Here is a 22327-nt window from a genome sequence, read left to right as displayed (position 1 = left end):
TCTACAGGCTATAATTATTTCATTGTTTCACGTTTATATGCCTCTCTCATATTGTAGCCCCTCAAGGTGTCAGAATAAGATAAAGGAAAATGGTTTACAAAAATAAAATCCTGCAGTGTGGTGCATACTTGTCTTATGTTTTGAATGCTGCAGAAAACCTTTGTCTCTTCTTACAGTCTAAGAATGATGTAGAAAATGCAAATGAAATCCTAGTTAAGGTAATAATAAGAAATCAAAACTTAGTACAACTGTACTCAACTGTACACTTAACTCTTTTTTGCTAAAATCAATAGGACCTAAAAGTGTTTAGTTGGATCTTGCCTATGTTTTTACAGTAGTTTTAATCTTTCTTCTCATTAATCTGCCAAAATGCAGTGTCTTCATAATGTTTGTTCACAACTTGACTGTGGTTTTAAGAATAATTACTATGCATTCATTGTACTTTGCAGTGTATCCATTGTTCCATTTTCTGAACCTACAAAGTACATATGCTATTTTGTTCTTCATTCTCATTTGAGTGATGGAGTTAAGATGTGGATACAATTTTTATTGTTTCCAAATTTCACTATACCGAAACAACTGGATATTTTCATGGCCAGATTAACCCATGGACTAACGGGGCTGCAATTCCTCATCCCATCATCTCCACTATTTAGCCCAGATTTCAAATTTAAAAAGAGCAAGTATCTAGCTGTTGTAGAACCCAAAATATGAGATTAAAAGCATCATCAGATGGGGGGGATTGCATTTCCCTACTGTTGCTTCCCCCCTGCTTCTGTCCCACAATACTTCTTTCTTCACATGGGGAATGAAGTGGAAATAAACAATGACCACATGGCCCATTCAGTGGATGTTTTTATTGTGCTGCTTTTCCTGCACACAGCAGGAAATGGCGGCACGTTTCACTTCCAAAAATATATATATCAGATTTACTGGGGTCTTATTTTGTCATGGAAAAGAAGACCAGAAGGCGTGGGGGACATGCGGGAGGTGTTCGTCATCGCCAAAAGGACCTGCAAAAAACTGTGAGTGGCCAATAATGAGTGATGCTTTAAATGTTGAGTCACTATTCTGTCCAATTGTTTTGTGATAAATACTACTGCCTTTCAGTGAGTTTAGCGGCCAATGCATAAAGTCAGAGGTATGATTGACATTTCAGGAGCACTGCTAGTAACAGATGTGGTATTTAGAATGATAATTTGTCTTCTGAAGGGATTCCTAGTTCATTTTGAACCCATTTTTAGTTTACTCCTGAGCATAGAGAACAATTGAAAAATCTGTAATTTAGTGCAGCTTTGGCTGGGTTGTAGCATATCCAGCCAAAAACAACCAGTAGCAATAACAACAGGAGTTCATGCTGTTTGTAGTTCAAGTCATTTCATGCTCCCATTTGATTTTTTCATTGAGATTGTAATTTTTTTTAAATTGCTTTGATAATGCAAATAAAGTATTCAATTATACCCATAGTGTGTGTGTGTGTGTGTGTGTGTGTGTGTGTGTGTGTGTGTAAGTGCGTGCATGCAGGAGTTGCACTGTGGCTAATCATCGGCATTGCAAAGTAGCCCATTGTTGTTATACACATATTGTGGGGAGTATGAGAGAGTAGTGTATGATATCCCTGTAGTCTAACATCATTAACCTATCTGCCGGTATATTGCGTTTTTTTGGGAAATGCAGTTGAGGCTGGAGGCTTTGAAGATAAGGGCTATCCAACAATTGGAAGGAAGGAAGGGTGAGTGAAGAAGAAAGATTTAAGAGAATGAAAATCTATGCATACTTACCTGTCAGTCTTATTGAAGACAATGGATTTTTTTTTTCTAAATAGACACTCCTATACACATTTACCTGGGAGTAAGTCACATTGAATGAAGTGGTAGTTACTGCTAACTGGACAAGTATACAATAGCACTGTTAATAAAGTTTCTTTGAGTTGATTATCTTCAGAAGATAGAGACATAGGTGTGGGGCAAATAAGGTCAGATGATGTGTTTTTCAAATTGGATTTTTTAATATGAATTGGATTTAGCTCCTTTCCCAGGGTCCCAATATAAAGAAAAGTTTCTAAGTTACTGGATGCATCTAGTAACTAGTACACATGCATGTAAATTTGTGAACACAGTAAAGCAAGACAATTATATTTCTTTCAAGTCTATTTATTTTTTAAAAACTTGATTTTATTCCATTTGTATTCTGTACTTTCTACAGCAGCTAAAGGTCTTCCTATTTTTATCCTTTCAAGACCTAGGAGATAGATTAGGGTGAGAGGTAGTGATTGGCTCAAGGTCATTTAGGGTTCCATCACACCCATGTTTTCCCCCTGGTTTGTCTCCATGATTTCTAGCTCTGTTTCATTAGCGCATCAAGCTAACGCCCCCTTTCACATGGGTTTGTGGTATCATGCTATACAGATGAAACCTCTCTTTCGCTTGTTTGCTCTTCCACTCCACCCCGCCCCTTCTCCTTCTGCCTCTAGTTCATTGGTTGTAACATTGTGATGAGCATGGGCTCCTTCCCTCCCCCTCGCTTTGGCTTTGTTGTCTAGCGATTTACTGATTTAACGTTTCATTGTCTGGGCTCCATTTCTGCAGGCAATGAGAGTGGGGTTGGAGCAGTAAAAATCCATTCAACTGACTCAGCACAGGTCTGTTGGTTTGACATGGTGCTGGAGGAGGAGAACCGCCTCACCCTCCCCTTTTGTTAGCAAGCTCTTCCTTCAAAGCACACACACACAACAAAGGAAATAGTGAGAGGACGGCACTACTTGGGGGCTGAAGGGCGCTTTAATTCTGTTTGGGAGAAATAATCCAGACTTTCCCTGCTCTAGGAAAACATGAAAAGGGGAGGGGAAGAGGCAGGGTGTTTGCAGGACAGGTGCAACGTCATCTGAGTGCCATGCTGCAAAAAGGCAAACCAGGCATGACGAGAGTGCGATAAAACGCTGGTGTGATGGAGCCCTCAACTGGTCCATTTCAGGCAGCAAAATACCTTAGGCCAGCCTCACTCTCCACTCTCTCTCTTTCTCCCCTTTCTCCTGTCATGTCCTGAATCATCTGAATGAGTCAGTGTCTTTCTGGAACATATGTATTTATGCAAGTGTTTCTCTGTGTGTTGTATGCTGTAACAGGGATCTTGTGTCTGTATTTGCATTTGGGCTAGATATTATGAAAGCATGATGATATTTCCAGTAATATATGTACTAAAACAAAACAAAAAATGCATGGTGGTTGTACATAAAATTTCTTTCTTTGATGTGTGTGAGTGTGTATGTGTGTGCATAAATGTTGTGTGTGGGTTTAGTGTTGGGGGCAGAGTTGGGGGGACACTATAGCCTGCTAGCCCCGGGGCCCACCATGGTCTTGATCCAGTCCTGAATATTTGACTTTCTGAAAAACAACTGTAATGCTGCATTTTGTATGGTATGTGTTACTTTGTTGCTTCATCTATCCAAAAGGATTAATGGGAGAACTATATCACTGCAATTAGAATGTGTTCTACATTTCACAAGTTGATGAATGTAAACTGTTTTCTTCATTACTCTATTGGGGACAGCAGTTTCGTGGTAACAATCTCACTGTTGCACAGAATTAAAAAAAACTAACACTTTTAAAGTATAACACTCGAGAGCCAGAGTGGTGTAGTGGTTAGGATGTTGGACTGGGAGTCGGGAGATCCACGTCCTGTTTGAGGCATTAGCCCATTTCTTTTATGGATTATCTCTGTCAATTTGCACATATGACTTTAAATAACCATTTCCTTAGTACTTGGAATAGTTGCTGATTTCCAATATTTTGTCAACACAACCTTTGCAGCCACCAAAGGGACATCAGTTGTTTTACTCTGTACAGCACCATGTACATTGATGGTGCTATATAAATAAATAATAATAATAATAATAATAATAATAATAATAATAATAATAATTAAGCAACATTAATAAAACATTCACAGCCAAATTAAACCCTGTCATTTGTTCTACCTTATAGAAAATGTTTCTCCAATATAATTGCCCTCCAAAAACATGTAATAAACCAGCATCCAATTCTCCACATTTACAGCAAAATGCGTGGTTTGATATATTCTATTTCATGTACATGGTGACGTATACTAGAGAAAAATAACCCTTTTCTGGGTATCTTTCAATTTCATACAGAGATTTTTTTTTGATCAAAGATCTTCTGCCAAACTTTATCTCAATAGGCAAACCTAAATCCCTTGTTCATATTAACTTAGATGTTTATGTTTATTTGTGAAATGATTTCATAATAAAATATACCTTTAAAACTCAAAAACTCCACAAATGTCATAAAAAACTCCTCGTTTTTCAAAGCTGTTTCATTTAATTCTTTGTAGAGAATGAAAAGTTGTATCTGAAGATATTGGTACCAAAGTGGAGTCTACTCCATTTCCTAAGCTGTTCTCTGGGTATCAAACCTGAATTTGAAATTAAGTTCATAAATCTTAGGGATGGGGCAAACGTCCGGCTGGATCGGTGAGGGGGACAGATCCCTTGTGTCCGGCCCTCATGGACTCAGACAGAGACGCCCAGCGTGAGGGCAGACCAGCATCTGAGCGCTTACGAGTGCCCGCAAGTGCTCAGGCATGGGTGCACTCTGGAAAAGCGCTCTTTCCAGAGGCTTTGGGAAATGTGCACGTCCCCTGAGCACACTAATGGCAGCTGCCCATTAGCCTGGCTGGGGAAGTGGGCACTTTTTGGAGGCTCCAGAAAGCGCGCTTTCCCCTCCTTGCTTTCCCCCCACTGATCCAATCAGGGCCTTAAAGGTCCTCTTAATGCAAGGCTGCCTTACATTAAGAGGGCCTTTAAAGCCCCAATTTGAGCTTCTGGAAAGTGTGCAATCCCCCCAGCTATGCTAATGGAAGCTGCCATTACCATGGCAAGGGAAAATGTGTACTCCTATGTTAGTTCTGTCTAACATTCATGTCATTTGGTGTGGTTGTTTTTAACAAGTAGTTGGCGCAGGGAGATGAGCATCATTGGGACTGTGGTAGGAGCCCCCCCCCCCCGCCCCTTGTGCCTGCTATGCACAATGGGAGCATTCTTCCCATAGCAAATTGTAGAGGTAGGGGGCTCGAGTTCAGATTGGGACTGTGGTGGGGCAAAGTCCCCATGCCACAGTCACACTGTCTCCCCCTTTCCGATGTGTCAGGTATTTATATCTCCTCCCCAAAGCAACCTATGTATGCAAGGCCAAACAATGTGAATAATGTTGTGTCTAGTTTGGCTTTTAACCAAAGTGGGCTTGTAAATAGCATTAGCAGACACAAGCTGTGTTAAGCCACTGTAGCTTTTCTTGTAATCAGGACTTACTGTTCTTGCATTGGGGGAAAGGATGGTGGGAATGGGCATAGCCCCAAGTTTTGGAGGCAAATTGGAGGCTGATGTTGGTTATCTCATGTGATTTACAGCTTGCTTGCAGAGCAGGCTATCAATAAATATCAGAGTTCTGCACTGGAAATCTGGCAAAAGTTGCAATGAAATGGAGGCGCAAGCCTAAGCAAAAAAAGCATGCAAACATAATATAACCTGTACATTTGAAATGTGTGCAGATACCATTGTGAAGAAAGCAGGAGTGTGTGTGTGTGTGTGTGTGTGTGTGTGTGTGTGTGTGTGTATCAGAATACTTCAATGTATGTGAAGGGGATATGTGTGTGGAGGTAATTTTCCAAGCTTTGCACGCAATTATGTTCTACCAACAGTGGCAATAACAAGGGAATTGTGAACAAATTAGGAAAGCCGGGTATATTAAAGACTAGGAAAGCAAAATGCAATTAATCAGAACTCCAGACTGATTTTTTAAAGTCATACAATGCTCAAATGAATTCCATGAAGCTAGAAGCTACAATGCTGATTTTGGAAAGGTTTGGATTGATGACCCAGTATTCTAACCCAAAGATTATTCAGCTATGTTGCCCATCTATATATTATTTTATAGAAGAGCTGTTTAAAAATATGCTTTGCTTAAATCAAGCAAGGCCAAGGTCAAACTACATATTCCCTAGGGGAAGGGGGGAAACAGCTGGGAGCAATCTCTAGCGTAAATGGGCTGGAGAGGAAACGGTTTAGAGGCTTCCTCCCATCTTTTACTACAGGTTAACTCCATGGCAGCCATTGCTGTTTTAAAACAGGTTGCATGGGGGGGGGCAGCTTTTGTAAAAATGCAAATTAAACAATAAACAAATATTATATATTAGCATTAACTGTGACTTAAAGAAATATAGCAATTACATTTTACCAAAAAAGTCCAGATTTCTGAAATGTTTTTCTTCTTCACCAGCTCTTTAAACCACTAGCAATAGGAACAGTCCCCTTCTTTGAGGACTTCTTTTTTGCTTCCTATATGTATTCTTGGCAGTTTTACTAACATACACATTTCCCCCATTCTTAACAGCCTCAAGTAATTACACTTAAATTTGGATTGAATTGGATTTATTTATTTTATAAAGCTCACAAAATGCCTTGATAGTAAGAGACCTTATGCCTTGATAGTAAGAGACCCCTTTTTCATTTGTTACCTCTTTTGTACAACAGTGTTACTCAACTTTTGATATATATTGATGTTGTGATTCTAATTCTTGTTGGGATAAGTGGTTTGTCCTCATTTTGAGCAGGTATTCCTGGCTTTCTTTGAGGCGTATCATTTCATTACAAAACATCTTTTTCTTAAATAATGGTTGTAGCAACTGCAGTAGCTGAATTATACTTGGCAAAAAGAAGAAAGATTTGTTAATATGCAGCAATGTGTTGGATTTCTGTATGCTTCCTTTTTGTATTTTTGTAACATTTGGCATTATACAAAAACCTATCTTCTAGGGTACTGGGTTACAATGAGATCCTATACATGTCTACTCAAGGGTAAGTCCCACTGAGTTCCATAGGGCTTACTTCCAGGTAAGTGGGTATGGGACACCAGCCTTAATAATCTCCCAACTCAAACTCACAACTAAGGCCTTTCTGCCTCTCACATACAGGAAGAATGGACACAGAGCTGCTTGCTTGCCATTTGATTGGCTCTCCCATTCCAGTAAATACTTTCCTATTGGCCCTTAGGGTTGCCTGTTTATTAAGAGCTAGGAATTTGGCGATGGATTCAAGGAATGGCTGCCTGTATGCTCCAAATGTTCTGCGGTAGGTGCATGGTAGAACTGCATCAGTTATATGATGCAACAGCTATCTCGAAGCCACCACAGGACTTTCCTGTGAAATTCTGTTTTTAAAAAGTCAGGGACTTAACCCGACTTTTTAGGCTGGAGCAAGGTGAACGTGGCTCTTCTTCCGTCTAACCTCACTCCAGTGTGATATAGAGGTGTTCCCAGGCGGAAGGTGGCCCCTGTTTCGTCGTCGGAAGCCTGGGCAGGGGGTGGGCCTGCAAACTGCATGATTGCCAGAAACCCCATGCCCTCCCCACTGCCACCCCACTGCAGAGAAAGTGTGGTGTTTTGGTTAAGTTGGAGGCAACCCAGCGCCCCCAAGTTAATTCTTTCCTCCACCATGCTCTTGACCTCCAAGGTGTTTTTATTTACTTTGTATTTAAAAGACCCAGACTCCCACTACCAGACACACACTCTTCCCTCTAGCACCATGCGGTGGAACAATACAAAAGCCTGGGTGCATGAGAGGCCTTGGGAGCAGTGGGTTTTCCCAGGTGTGTTATATATGAATATTAGGTTTACATAGCCAGCAGTCTCTTTTACATCAAATAGTCCTAGGAAGCTTGAACTTGAGATAACCTATTGACATCAAAGCTGATTATATTAAAAACTGGAACACTAGTCATCTTAATAGCAGCCCCTCCACAATAAAGCCAAAAAATGGCTTTCACTTTATTTTCTGAACTGTCAAGCTGTTTACTATGTCTTCCAAGGAAAGTAATGACGTTGGCAGAATACAGCTGATAAAGAAATGAGAGAAGCTGACTTAAAGCTGAGAAATAAACGGCCCAATCCATAGCACAATATAGATGTGGATAATCCTTTCAATGATCATTCCCCAAACTGGTGATAAAATTTAAAAGGACGAAATTACTTGGAAGCTATTTCACAATCGTCTGCAAGGGTTTTGCATTCAGGATCCTGGGTGGCTAATTAACATTATCCACTTACCATTTCATTATCTTTGCTTATTGAAGTGCTTAAATGAAACAGATTCTCATCTGATTCACACCAGCCTGTTGTATCTAGCAGGAGCTTTACAAAACTGAGTCAATTGTTATTTTTAAGGCATTTGAGATTGTTAGATCAACAGTTCTATCCCGATTGCATATTGAAGTATTTTAAGCCATTTGCCAGAAACGATGGGCGTTACTAGACGAGGCTGTAGTGCGCGTTACCTTCCGCAGTCGTGTCGAGGCTTCCAGATGACGTTCACCAGGATCCGTCGTTATCCTGCGGTGAAGCCTCTTTCTCCCGACTTTAAAAAAGTGAGTTCTAGTGCGCCTTTTCCTGGCGGCCCGCGCTAATTCAGAGTACGTGTGGGAGGATGTGAGGTCACTGCGGTCCGCACTGGTCAGGAAAAGGCGTGCTAAGGGGAGTGGCCAGCGACTTCGGTCAAGCCGCCTCCGCCATTTGCGCCCAGCCCGCCAGCTGGGGCAGCGCGGCGGAGCGGCTTTTTTTTTTATTTCCACAGTGACAATTTGCGCAGGACCGGAGGACCGGAAAAGTGGCTGGTGCGCTGCTGGGGCATGTGCGCCTGTTTTTTCTACTGCAACCTCTGCATGGGTCAGTTTTCGGAAAGCCGGGCATCCCACAGTCCGCCTTCATGGGGAGTTGGTGACTCCTCGCAGTGGGCGTACCAGGCTGGCAGAGGGCAGAGCTGTTTGTGGGCTGCTGCCATGGCTACGGCCAGATGTGGGTTGGCTCCTTGGGATGGGACAGAGGGCACAGAGGCGGTCATCGGCGCTGACACCTCAGAGGCATGATGGGAGATGTAGGCACAGAGTGCCCATGCAGACGATTGACCTCGGGTCATATTACACCCGCCACGACCCCCATCAGGAAGTGACCGCATCAATGTTGACCCTCAAAAGCACCAGCAGCACTTCAGCTGGCACTGGCACTGCTGCCGCCGCCGCCGCCGCCGGCTCCACCGCCGCCGGGGCCGGCGGCGGCATCGCTGACAGCTGCGCAAGTTTGCGGTCTTTCGGACTTGCGCAAACCGTGCGCCGAGCGAAAAAAAAAGCCGCGGTAATCAGGCCGGTGTGGCTGCGCAACCGTGCTCGCGGCGGCAGCAGCACAACCGGCGCAAACTTCCGCCACAAATCGAAGGCAGGTGTGGATGATGAGGCGTCACGGCTAAACGGGAAAAGCCACTTTCACCGCTCCTCAACGACGGAACACCCGGTAGGTCTAGCAAAGCCCGATGTCTATATTATTTAGAAGTTGTTTTTCATACGTGACATGAAAAGCAATCATACCCTTGCACCAGAGACTCAAAGTGTGTGTGTGTGTGTGTGAGAGAGAGAGAGAGAGAGAGAGAAAGAGAGAGAGAGGTGGCTAGAGCCCTTCTAAGATTGGCCAGGGGAGCAGAACCTTCCTTCTGCCCCCAAGATAACTAGGCCCAAAAGACTGCTGCTGTAGAATGGGATAACTGATGAAGAGGAAGCCCACCTTCTAGGACCCAGCAACTGACTGCACTGCTTTGCTTGCGGTGCCTTGGGAGCAGAGCTTGGCTGTGGAGGGAGCAGCTGAACTGAAAGCTAATGTCGGGAAGGAAAGGAGTCATAGTTTAGATTGAGGGTGAGGGATGGCCTTTATCCCCTTCACTCGCTAGCTTCTAGTCTTGCTATCATCCTATAATGTTCCTGAGCTGTGTCTTTTCTGTGTTTTTACAATTGGGATCCCTTTTGAATGTATTGTCTAATTTAAATTTGAGCCTCCTTGACCCGCCTTAATAATGTCTATCTGTTTTCTGTGCTCCGTGAGGTTGCCCCACTGCACACTTGCACCCTTGACACAGTGAGACATCTTACTGATGTTTCTGAGGCTTCATTAGTGTTTGTGATCTTCCTGAATCAGTCAGTATGGAGAATTTTCTCTCAGGTTTTCACCAGATTGAATGTTGATTTATGCTAGCTGCTGCCTAACTTTTGTTTTAAAAAAATGATCTTGAGGTTCCTCATGGCTCCTAAAATAAAGTTGATCTCAAGGTTCCTTCTGCCTGTTTGCTTGCCACGTTTTGGATCCTAGTCTATGGTTTTGTCCAGTTCTTGTTTAAGCAGGATGTTATCTCTACCACACTGTGAATTATTTCCTTTCTAACAATATGTCATGTGCGTTTTTATGCATTTAGCTTTATGGACTGTTTCTGGAGTACAGGAAAGAATTCAGACAAGATTTCACCATGAAGAGTGGGACAGGAGAGGTGGGTGGAGGGACAATGGATCAAGTGGCAGTAGGACAGAAAGTATATTGGTAGCAATAAGTGCTCATAGGGTTATATTCAAGTTGAAAAGACCTTGATCTATGTACCCATAATTAAAGAATCATGAAAACCAGAGTTATAGACATTATAATCAAATTAGCCACAGGGAATTTTTCTTTCCTCTTATGTCATCTAATTAGCCTAGCAAATCCCTTGGCTATGGATATGAAAACAGGGGTGTGTTGCTCAAAGCTTTTGTCCTCTGTTTGTCTTATATTGATAATTAAGAAGAATTAACTGCCATGGATGTTATAATACTATGTTTTGATATATTTAAAATCAAAGATCAGTTTTAAGCTCATGACCTTCACAGAGCAACAGCTAGGTTTGTATTATGCAATCTGCTTTCCTCTGAAGGGGCTTTCTGCTGAGTTCTGTGTTGTTGACACTGAAGATACTGGTGACACCGTTAATTCAACGAGAGAGTATGACTGTGCATGCACTGAATATTTAACATAGCTTTTTGTTGCTCAATAGTGTAACAAATAATGACCAATGACAGCTCATATATTACAAGCACAAATGTATGTTTATGTATTAATATGTTCAGTGGCAACAATCTCCAAAATGCAAGTCCGTTACTAGCCAGTCACGTTGAAAGGTTCTCATGTTTCAGTAAAGTACGATTCTGTCTGTTACTAGTAAAGTAGTGATTCTGTCAGCAAGAAAATTCTAGCATAGGCTTTAAAATATTATCCTATTAATAATTTCTAGTTTTCTTATAGAATAAAAGTTCAAGTTAACATTTTATAACAACCAGAAATCTGGCACCATATTATGATTTATGAGTACTTAAGCAACTGAAGTTGAATTGTTTCCATGAAAATGTTGAGAAGTCTTGGCGGGGACACTTCTCCCTGTCTAAACAAGACCAACCACTATTTTATTAATTATTAATATCATCATTATCTCTATGTTTACCATTAAAGAACAAGAAAAAAATTGGGGGGGGGGAATTGTTGATAAGAAGACTATTCAGATCATTTTCACCACCAGGATAGTGCTATTCAAGACAATATCTTTAATATTATTCTTGAATGCACTTTTGGGAGCATTCCCCTACATAACCTAAGCCATATGTGCCAGGGATTTCAAAAGGTGATTGAGGGGAGGAAGCAGAGGAGGAGACGTATCTTCCTTTTGAGGCTGCAGACTAACTGATTTTTTGGAGGTATTATTTTCTTACTGTTCTGCTGTCTGTTTTTGTCTTATTTTGATTGTGTTTTAAATGTCTCTTATTGATTTGCTTGTGCATTGCCTCAGGGTAGGAATTAACCTGGAAATTAAAAATAAATAAAATGGTGGTTCTTTTCTCTTAACCTTGATTTATGCACTTCTTATTTGGTTTTGCTTTACACGCAATGCTTTTAGGAGGTATGTAACCCCAGTGTAGCTGCAGTGTGCAAAACAGAAGTATGCATTTATTTCATGGCATGCAAAATGTTTGGGAACCATTGAAGTATACAATGTTGTGTGTTCTGTTCAGTCTGATTTGCAGTTTTCCACTAATCTTTTCAGAGGGGTAGCCATGTAAACCTTCCCCTCTCCCCCAGCAAAACAACAACAGTGACTCAGATCCAGGCTCTGCCTTCCACCAGGGAAGGGACATTCTGTGAGAGGAAGGGCTCAGGTTGTGAAGGTCCCTCTGCCTGATTTTTGGGAAACCCCCCCCCCAAAAAAAAAACCTTACCCCCGTAGCACAGCTCACTCAATTCAGCAGGTTCTCTTGACTCTCTGGCAGGATCTACACTACTGCTTTATAATGGTTTATAACAGCAGTGACAACTGTTTAGGCCCAGGACACACTACATATACAGTTTTCAAAACGTTTTCAAAGTGTTATATCCTGCTTGGTGTAGATCTGGCCCCTAGGCACTTTCAGAAGTTGGAGGGGCTGCCATGAGAAGTAGGGCTTGGAGAAGGCCACTTCATTAGTGTAGTTGGTCCAGTGTAAATCTGGAAATCCAGTGCTTCAGACCCAAAAGTCTGAAGCACCTTAAGGAGTAACAAATATGGTGTAGCACAAGGTTATGTGGGAAAGAGCTCCCTATGTCAGATGAAGCATTGATCGTCGTTGCTTGTTTTATTTTTACAGTATGTCCCTCCTGACCTTTGCATCTGTAACTTTGTACTGGAGCAGTCTTTATCTGTCAGAGCCCTCCAGGAAATGCTTGCCAATACAGGAGACAATTCCAGTGAAGGGGTAAGTAAAATGATTTTCTTTTTGGCATTATAGGATGCCAATCATCCAAGATTAAACAGCTTCTCGTCTTACTGTCAGGATCCAGGAGCCTTCAAAAGAGGGGCTATTCAGAACGGGGTCAATAATACCTTTAATCTTGCTTTTTAAATTTTATTTGTGAGTCTTTTACTCTCACAGTGTTTTCAAAATCCCAACCACTTTAAGAAATTCCAGTTGGATTTAATTTACTTGGCAGCTTCAAAATAAACAATAATATAAAAGACATACTCACTTCTTCAGAGACCAATTATTATACTACCAGAATGAAAATGGTTGCTGTGAGAAGAACATCCTTTGAGATACAGCTAGCTTTTGCCAACCAAGGTGTTTAAGAGTCAAGTTGCTTTGAATTTAGGTCATGCGCAGGGTAGCATTACTTTTCTATTAGGAATCACTGGAGCGGAATAGGAGAATAAAATCCTTTTGTTCAACACTTTGCACTCAAATGAGAAGATATTTAGAGTTATATTATTCTGTGTTCCACACCCCACCCATCTTAGTTTAAAAACAGTTTTCCAATATAATTGCTAAGTATTTAAAGACATGAAACAAACTAGTTAATTAGCATGACGTGTGCTAAAGGTCTCCTTCACACATAGAGCCAGCAATGTGGGAGCTCTGTGGTGTAAAACTGATGCACTGTATGGGAGGGGTTGATTGCATGGACCTTTTCCACACATTGGCAGCATTGGTAAAGGGTTACTAATCGTGTAGAAAATACCCACACAATTGGTCTGCCCATGAGATCAGATTATTTATCATATATTCTTCCAGTGTGGAATCCTTCCATGTAGAAGCAACGCCCATTTTGGGCTCATGTACACCAAGCAGGATATTCCACTATGAAAGTGGTAAGAAAGTGGTGTATAAAAGACAGGAGCCACACTACTGCTTTATAGTGGTATTGAAGTGCACTGCAGGATCTACATTACTGCTCTATACTGGTACTGAACTGCACTGACAACTGTTGGGGCCCATGACACATCTATACCAAACAGGATATAACACGATGAAAGTGGCACGAAAGGGTTATATGGAATGTGTCAATGAGCCCCAACAGTTGCCAGTGCAATACCACTATAAAGCAGAAGTGTGGATCCTGCCTTTTATATACCACTTTCATACCACTTTCATAGCGGAATATCCTGCTTGGTGTAGATGAGCCCTTTGAAAGCTTTGCATGTGAAGAGGGCTCAAAGTCCTATTCGTTTCAGTGGAATTGGTTGCCTGATCCTGTTTTTCTACCTTTTACACAATAGTACAAAGGCACAAGGTATCCAGTGCTACCAAGGCAACCCTACACCAACTTAAGGACTTGCTAAATGAATGGCTGGCAATTTCCATGGCTGCTAGGACCTCAAAAACTTCGCTGGGCTAAAAGGAACTCTGCCTGCACTTCGTCATGGTTGGTCCTGTCAGATCTGTGTAAGGTCGTTTGTGACCCAGCTTGCTGCAGCAAGGGCAGGGAGCAACTCCTGGCATAGTGTTGGCAGTGGATTCTGAAGAGCTGGCAGTAGATTTGGGGACCAGCAGTGCCTTATGCTAATGTTATTGCCCCATTCTGTGAGCTACTGTGTGAGTGCTGCACCGGAAAAAACCTGGACCGTTATACATGCTCATTTTTTTATTATTATTAATTACAGTTGCTGGTTGTAAATCAGAGAATAGCACAACTTCCCAGTTAAGCACTTTAATTCCATTTTACCTGTGTGAATAGCTTTCTTTCAGAGTTTTATACTTCATATATAAACATCTTAATTTTTTTAAAGTCACTGGTTTGATATAAAGAAGTGGTTTTTCTCCCATAAATTGCCTGATTAGTAATGAGGTCTTCTGCACTTTGTCGTATGGATATATGAAAGATAAAGACACAGCAGCATAAACTCTAGCATGAAAGAAATGAAGAGACAATAAGAGTTTTCTTTTGCACTTTTCCACAAAGTTGTAAGATAGCTAGAGCATTAGAGAAATCTACTTAAAAGATCTATAGTTTCATCCCTCAGTTTCTTTATAAAGAATTCAAGCAATATATTTACCTATATGCATGAATTTTTCTTTAAAGCACATAAGCTTTCAAGTTTATAGTCAAATTTGCAAACAGGATATAGTAAACATATGACAAAAATGTGCAAAAGTTCCTTGACTGCTTAGCCTATTATGTTGATCCAGTTTGGTCGTTAATACAACAAAGCCCCTTTCAGAATCAGCAATATCAGAGCCAATGTCATTCAGCTTAGGCTAGACACTTGCAAAATAGGGCAATAATAAGGGAAAGAGGAATAAATGCAAGGGATAAGTAAAGGCAGGAGAGATGGGAGAGTAAACACGTTTTGTACTCTCTCGTATTCACCCTAGTCTCAGAACATTTAAAAGTTAAGGTATTTTCTCTGTATTTTAAGACTAGGTTGTATCCAGTACAAAGTTTGTAACTCTTGTGGAAACCCAGTTTTCACCCTTGCACAAGTATCAAATCCAGTACTTTGATTCCACTTGTGCAAATCATTTTAGAAGGTGCTGCACAACTCCTTATGACTTCATTAGGATAGGTGTTGCTTCAACTAGTTCTAATTGTTTTGCTAGCAGTTGGGCAACCACAGGCGGAAAAACGCTAAGTCTTGTGTTTTTCCATGATCACAACAGCGAATATAGCCCATGAAGACTAGAAGCATGATTCCCCCCTGACCCCCAGTAAATGCATGCACTTTGGATACTGAGTTAGATGTGTCCCATAAACATTAACATGACCCTTGCAGGACACTAGAGTAAACTACCCCACTTGAAAGCTCCAGTTTCCCTGTTCACTGCTACATTGGCTGCAGCTATCCAGTGCAATGGATGTATGTGCACATAAGAACATCAGAAGAGCTATGCTGGATCAGACCAAGGGTCCATCTAGTCCAGCACTCTGTTCACACAGTGGCCAGTGATGAACAAGCAGGCCATGGTGCAACAGCACCCGCCTACCCATGCTCCCCAGCAACTGGTGCACACAGGCTTACTTCCTTGAACACTGGAGATAGCACACAACCATCAGGGCTAGTAGCCATTGATAGCTTTTGCCTCCAGGAATTTATCCAACCCCTTTTAAAGCCATCCAAATTGGTGGCCATCACAACATCTCGTGGTAATGAGGTACATAGTTGTTCCTCTTGGTAACTACCCTGGGATAAAATATTTTGTGTGTCCATAAACACACGATCAAAAAGATGGTCTGGAGTCTTTGACATGAGGGCCAGAACAAATTAAAACACAAAATGTTCCTCCTCATTTCTGTCTGCACTGGCTGTCGAGCCAGCCTCTGTGTCTTAAGAGCTGGCCAATTACTATCCAGGCAGCTGGATTTTCCCCTTTGCAGAAGCTGTTTGGTATTTTTATTTTTATATTTAATCATGGAATAAATTTTGATGCATGTTCCTGCAAACAGAGCATGAAGAAACTCTGACTATTGCAGCAACATGAAAAGAAGCTATAATTATGCAAATAATCTTTCCTACAGATAATTGTCCCTACAGTTTTCCCCTTGCAGGGCATCTAGAAGGCACCTGTCAAAATCAATGCTAGGGAAAAGTGGAGTTGTGATGGATAAAATCTGCATTGGAACGAGTTCTCAGAAGTAGGAACATAGAATGCATAAATATAAATGCTGGCAGAAATTTTCTTTTTGAATAAATGATAAATTATTCCAATCTTGCTTTATGATTAAAAAAAAAGAAGAAGAAGAAGAAGAAGAAGAAGAAGAAGAAGAAGAAGAAGAAGAAGAAACTTCCGTTGACTGGGAATTTTCATGCTTCTCTAGGCTTATTATTATTTAAATATACTTTCAGTGTTTTCCTCTTTCTTTCAACATAAATATAGTGCATTGATGGGCCAGAAACTGTATACGAAATAACAAGTAGACCATAAGGGTTCCTTTGGGTGAGAAAGTCCAGAGGGAATTATTTTTAAACAGGAGAGTAGTAATTGGTTGACAGTGGCCTATTTGGGTTGTATACTATTTACTTACGATGGGAAATGACTATAAGAAAAGCAGGCTTGTCTGAATAATATGTGGTATGAAATGGTGCAATTTTTGAGTGCTAAAAATTGTGTGATTTGAAAAAATAGCCACGAGCGGAAGATTTTTCTTTCTTTCTTGGTATCCCATCCTTCCTGCAAGGAGCTTGGCGCAGCATGCAAGCAAAGAGACTCTCATTCAAGTCCCACTTCCCTTTAAACTAAATACTCATATACTTTTATTTATTTGTTTTAAGATTTATATGACAAAGATTTGGTTTCAATCCAATACACACTTACCTGGGATACAAATCCCAACTGAATTCGGCGGAACTTACTTCCCAAAAGACATAAATAGACAGCTCCTGTTACATGAGTGGTTGCACAAGAACAACCGATTTACTGTGGCTGCTATACATTACACTGCATTGCATGGAAGTTGCTTTTGCATATTGAGCATTTATCTGGAATAATTATTATATTTGGGTTTTGGGTTCAAGAGTGTGTTTTATGTTTTGGAGCTCAGAATCTTGCACTTAGGTTCTTGGGCAAGTTGCTTTCATTTAATCTCAGCAGTTTGAATTGTAAGAAGTGTTTTTTTTTGTGTGTGAACAGACATGCCCACTATGGCAAGCATTTTATGAATGGGCAAGCCCCCCATGGCACCCATTTTGTAAGAGCACCCATGACACTTCCAGGGTGCCCAGCATAACAAAATGTTTGGGACCCCTGGTCTATTTCCCCTTTAAAGCTGTCCAAATTGACAGCCATCGCTACATCCTTCAGAAGTGAATTTCAGAGCTTTAACTATTCACTATTCCCTTTATCTGCCTTGAATCTCCATTTAGTTTCATTGGATGACATTGGGTTATTATCAGGACTGTTTCTCCCTACCTACTTTCTTCACATTATGCATAATTGTGTACCTCTTTATTCATATTAGAGATTATCTCAATACAATAAAACTAACATCAGCTTCAATATTCTGATTTAAGTGATAAAAAAGAAAGTGCAATTGTCTCACTTCTTCCTGTGGAGAGATAGGGAAGGGTAATCTGTTCCTATCTGAACTTGACTGGTTACTTAAATCATCTCAGTCCCTCTTTGAAAGTCCCTCTGCCTTGCAAGATTTGCTGGGTGGCAATCAGGGACAGGGACTTCTATTTGGTGATGTTCCTATTAATGTGGAACACACACTCTCGGCCCAAATGTTTTACATAGTTCTTATCCTTTTATCATGCAGGTACCAGGTAATGATTTTTTAAAAAAGAAAAACACGCGAGCCTTTGGTTAATGTATGACATTATATTCTTTTGGTTTGTTCTGCTTTGGGTTCTGCTTCTTAATTATTAATTGTTTTGTTTTTGCATGTATTCTGTTATACTGTTAATTGTAAACTGTCTTAAGCACACTGTGTGGAAAGGTGGGATAAAATTATTTAAATTAATAAAAGATGCCCCGATATTGGATAGATGTGGCAGATCTATCTGTGAGGGAAGGTGCTGAGAGTTCCACGTCAGAATTGCCAGGGTTTTAAAGATCAAAGCCAACCTCCCCCACCCCTCCAGGTGATCAGCTGTGTGAAAGCTGTCAGGAGTGACCGTCCGCTTGGCAGGTGTGAATGGGCAGGGGCATGCAACTGCGGCTTGTATGAGGTTGTTTGGATTGGATCCCGTGCCGGAGGTGTGTTGTCTGCATTGGTGTGCGTGTCTGACATTTATATGAACTTCTGTTTATTATTGTAAATTGGAGTCCTGGTTAGTATGCTTAATTTATGAAACTGATTGTCATACAAAACACCAGTTTCAGATTGTTCATTAATGCAGTTTTTTTTTACATTGTTGGTAAGAAAAAGAGAGAGAAAGAATTCACCTAAAGACCATCTTTGTGAAAGAAATCTACTAAAAGAAAAACAGTAAATGTACCAGTTAAAGTATCCCAATGGGGTTTCTTGGTAAAAGCAAGAGCAGCTAACATACATGCTGACCACTTCCTTTGGTCTCATAAATGTGATTATATAAAGCTGCTGCAGTACTATGGCAGTAATTTATTATTCCCTGCAGCTCAATTATATATTTAGCTTGCTGCATGCTAGTCAGTTTCTATAGACTATCAGAATTCAAAGACGATGAATGTTAAATATTGTGGACACAATCTACTTGTGCAAGCCCCATTGCGAGGATTTTACCCAGTTCCCTTTTATTTCCGGGTTGGGGTAGGGTAGGGCTTGTGCAGGAGATATTCCTGATGGATTGCACACATCATTATTGTTTGCTTCGGGTAAAGATTTAACAGTGTGTCCTATATATGTCTACTGAAAAGTAAGTCCTATTGAGTTCTATGGGGCTTACTCCCAGGAAAGTGAGTATAGAATTGTATATTCCCTTACCACCACTTAAGTATATATGTATTTGCCTAAATATTGTTTGAATTTGTCTTTTATGTAACTGTTTAACATGCACACAGACACATTCACAAACCCACACAAATCATGTAGAAGACTAAATTTTCATTTACCATTTTGTTTTTAACTTTCCTAGCCTAGAGATCTCTCCGAATGGGTATGTTCTTCATTCATTTGTCTGATCTTCAGCCACTGCATGAAACTCAATCCATTTGTACTTGTGATAAATTAAGCCTCTCGCTTGTTGCTGTTCTCAATGGATTCATTCTGTATGCTAGTTGTTTCATGTGGTTTTTGTTGTGGCCATAAAACCTCAGGACTAATGATCAGCCATAAAATATTGGTCTTTGCTGAACTTTCTTTTGTTCGGTACACTAATTGGTGTTTGAATCTATTAATAAAAGATGTTTGACATTTTAAAGTATTTGAAAGCTTTTATATATAACTGACGTGCCGTGCGATTCTAAGCATGTTTACCAAGAAGTAAATCCGACTTATTTCAATGGATGTACAGCCTAGTAAGTGTGTATAGAATTGCAGCCTAAAATAGAGGATTGAAAATATGGCATCAAATCTTTGGAGACTCTTATAACTCATTTGAAATTAAGTGGGGCCTGCAATGAAATACCCTCCCATGCTATCAGGAGTGCTCCTGTTCTAGGTTCTTACCAGTCAGCCATGCCCTCTTCTATGGTACTCCAATAAGGAGCTCAAGTGGGACATTGTTGCCTGACCCAACATTCCATGGCTACTGAGCATGCTCAATCATCATTGGGTTGGTTTGCTTTTTTCTTTCTATTTTTGCCCCCTTAATTAAAGCGAGAGAGAGAGAGAGAGGTTTGTTTGTACTTTTGCAAACCTCAGGGTTCTCCCAAGCATGCTCCTTGTTTCTCAATGGCCACATTTTGGTTCTATGTCTGCCGGCACTCACTACCTCAGATCGCTATTAGAGGAAGTGATAATTACGTTGAAGTATAATGAGCATTTTCCTATTCTGCTAAAAATCTCAGCTTAATTTTAAAGCATGTTTTTGGCCTTAATGCTTTGAAGTTACTTTTGAAGGCATTCGTGGAATTGCAGAAGCAAGAGTAAGTAGTGTGGCCAGATGCAAAAGAAGAAAGGGCTCCTGCACCTTTAAAAGTTATATAGAAGAGGGAATTTCAGCATTTGGAAGCTGTCTTATATTGAGTTAGACCACTGCCTCATCTACTCCAGTATTGTCGACACTGACTAGCAACAGCTCTTCAGGATTTCAAGCAGGATTTTTTCCAGGCCTACCTGGGGATGCTGGGGATTGAACCTCGGACCTTCTGCATGCAAACTATGTGCTCTACCACTAAGCCACAGCCACTGTGTAGCTTTATGCTCCTGTCTCGAACTAACGGAAGAAAATATAGTTTGTGCAAAATGACCACATATATGAAAAAATTGCCAAATTTGTGCAATATATCTCATGCAATTCAATTTGCTTGCTGCTGAATTTGAGTTATTATCTACTGTGTACAACTGAAGAATAGGTGAAAAGAACAAAAACTTTATGAAGAAATGTGTTCTAATTAGGTTGTGTGTGCATGGCAGCTACCTACACTCCCCATTTGGCATTGCAGCATGGAACTAGGGACATGGTGATGCTGTCAGAGAGATGGTTCTAACTGTTATACGTTCAAAAAGTCCTGCACCTTATGCTGAGTGGTTCTGAGCATGTGCAGTGTACTTTCTTCCTAGGCAAATAAAACTTCTGGCCTGTTGGCAACCCTAATAATTGAACTAAGCATATTGTTCTTCCATCCAAGATTCTTCCATTCAAAGGCAACAAGCTAACCTTACATAACGTGGATTCTGTGGTGCTCTCACAGCCATTCCTATTGGTTATGTGAATTTGCCCTAGTAACCCCAGTTCTGGCAGGAAGAGGCCAAATTATACCAATTGTATTAAATAAGCAATGGTAGCTTGTAGCTGTTGGGAGTTTAGATGCACCATCATGCGACTGATATTGTCTACCTATTAGCTGTTGTGGTGATTCACATGGGTAATACATATGGGGAGGGGGTCCCTTTACTGGGGTCTCTGCATAGGCTGCAACCTCATTACCATAAAGGAAAATATGTGATTAAATGATAGGTCATGCTTGAGGATATTTATGCAAACCTGTTTTCCTGTATCTATGTACCCATTGACCAGCTGTTATGACATTTTTCAGAACCAATCAGACGCAGGGTTAGAACAGAAACTCCAATATTCTGAAGAATGAATTGCTGCTCTGGGACCTTCTCTAGAACAGCGAGAGAGGTGGAGGTCTATAGCGGTCCTGACGTGCAAAAACAAAAAACAACAACAAAAAATAGAACAGCGAGAGTGTGCTTGTGTGGTTAAACTGTGATTTTTAGTTTGAGAGACAGAGAGGTGTGTGCTTCCCTGTGTGACATGCTGATCTGGTCCTCGACAAAGTTAATCTACCTTTGGGGTGCCGCCGTGGTGCATGCCATCCACCTTTATGAATATGGAAGCCCTGGCATGGGTTTGCCATGGCTTGTTGTGTGGGGATTATTTGAGGCTTAAGCAACCCTCAGATAACCCATAGTCTCTCTTAACCCATGATGGGCTGTCGGTCATGTGAACTGGCCTGCTTGCTCAAAAGCTATCAATCCAGAAGCACCAGAATTATTTTAGCTGTTTACATAGCTTTAATTTTTCTATATTAGAAACTACCCAGAGAGTTTCAGCTATGGAGTGGTATAGAAATGAAATAAATAGCAACAACAACAACCAAAGATATTGGTCCTGGTGCTATGGGTGGGGGGAGATGTCTAGTGTTCATACTCATACTCATACATACCCACAATATTGCTATGTCTGGCTATAAGGGGAAATAATACATGATTTTGCAATGAAAAAGGCCTCTTTAAAGTGAATTTGTGTATTTATAAAATATTTGCAGTTGTGTTGATCCATTAGAATTAAAAATCAAAATGTTGACAATTTAACACCTTCTGGTTGTGTATTATGTTAAAGAAAAATAGCAAACCCCCAGTGGAGCCAAGATATAATCTCAGAAATGTAGAAAATGTAATTTCTGTATTCAAGTAGAAACTTTTCTTTCATGACTCATGAAATTGTATCTATGGGATGGAATCATGATATTGTGTGGGAGGAAGTCTATGAGCGCCTTTGGCGTAAGACCAGGGACTGGGCGGACTTTGTCCATTACAAATTTGTACTCTCCTCTTTCTCTTCTGCTATTTCACTGGCCAA

The 22327-nt window shown here is 40.7% G+C and overlaps 1 protein-coding gene across 1 annotated transcript in view; it reads left to right on the top strand.

The window, feature by feature from the left end:
* The window catches only part of RYR3 (ryanodine receptor 3), a 401651-nt gene that overhangs the window by 64024 nt on the left and 315300 nt on the right, over positions 1 to 22327 (top strand). The window contains exon 3 of the mRNA XM_063117743.1: positions 12531 to 12638. Within this exon, the coding sequence (XP_062973813.1) occupies positions 12531 to 12638 (108 nt within the window). The remainder of the gene's footprint in view (positions 1 to 12530; positions 12639 to 22327) is intronic.

Source organism: Elgaria multicarinata, chromosome 2, assembly GCF_023053635.1.
Source record: "Elgaria multicarinata webbii isolate HBS135686 ecotype San Diego chromosome 2, rElgMul1.1.pri, whole genome shotgun sequence".
NCBI lineage: Eukaryota > Metazoa > Chordata > Lepidosauria > Squamata > Anguidae > Elgaria > Elgaria multicarinata.
Note: the sequence above shows the minus strand (reverse complement) of the source record. Positions and strands in the feature narration are given on the sequence as shown.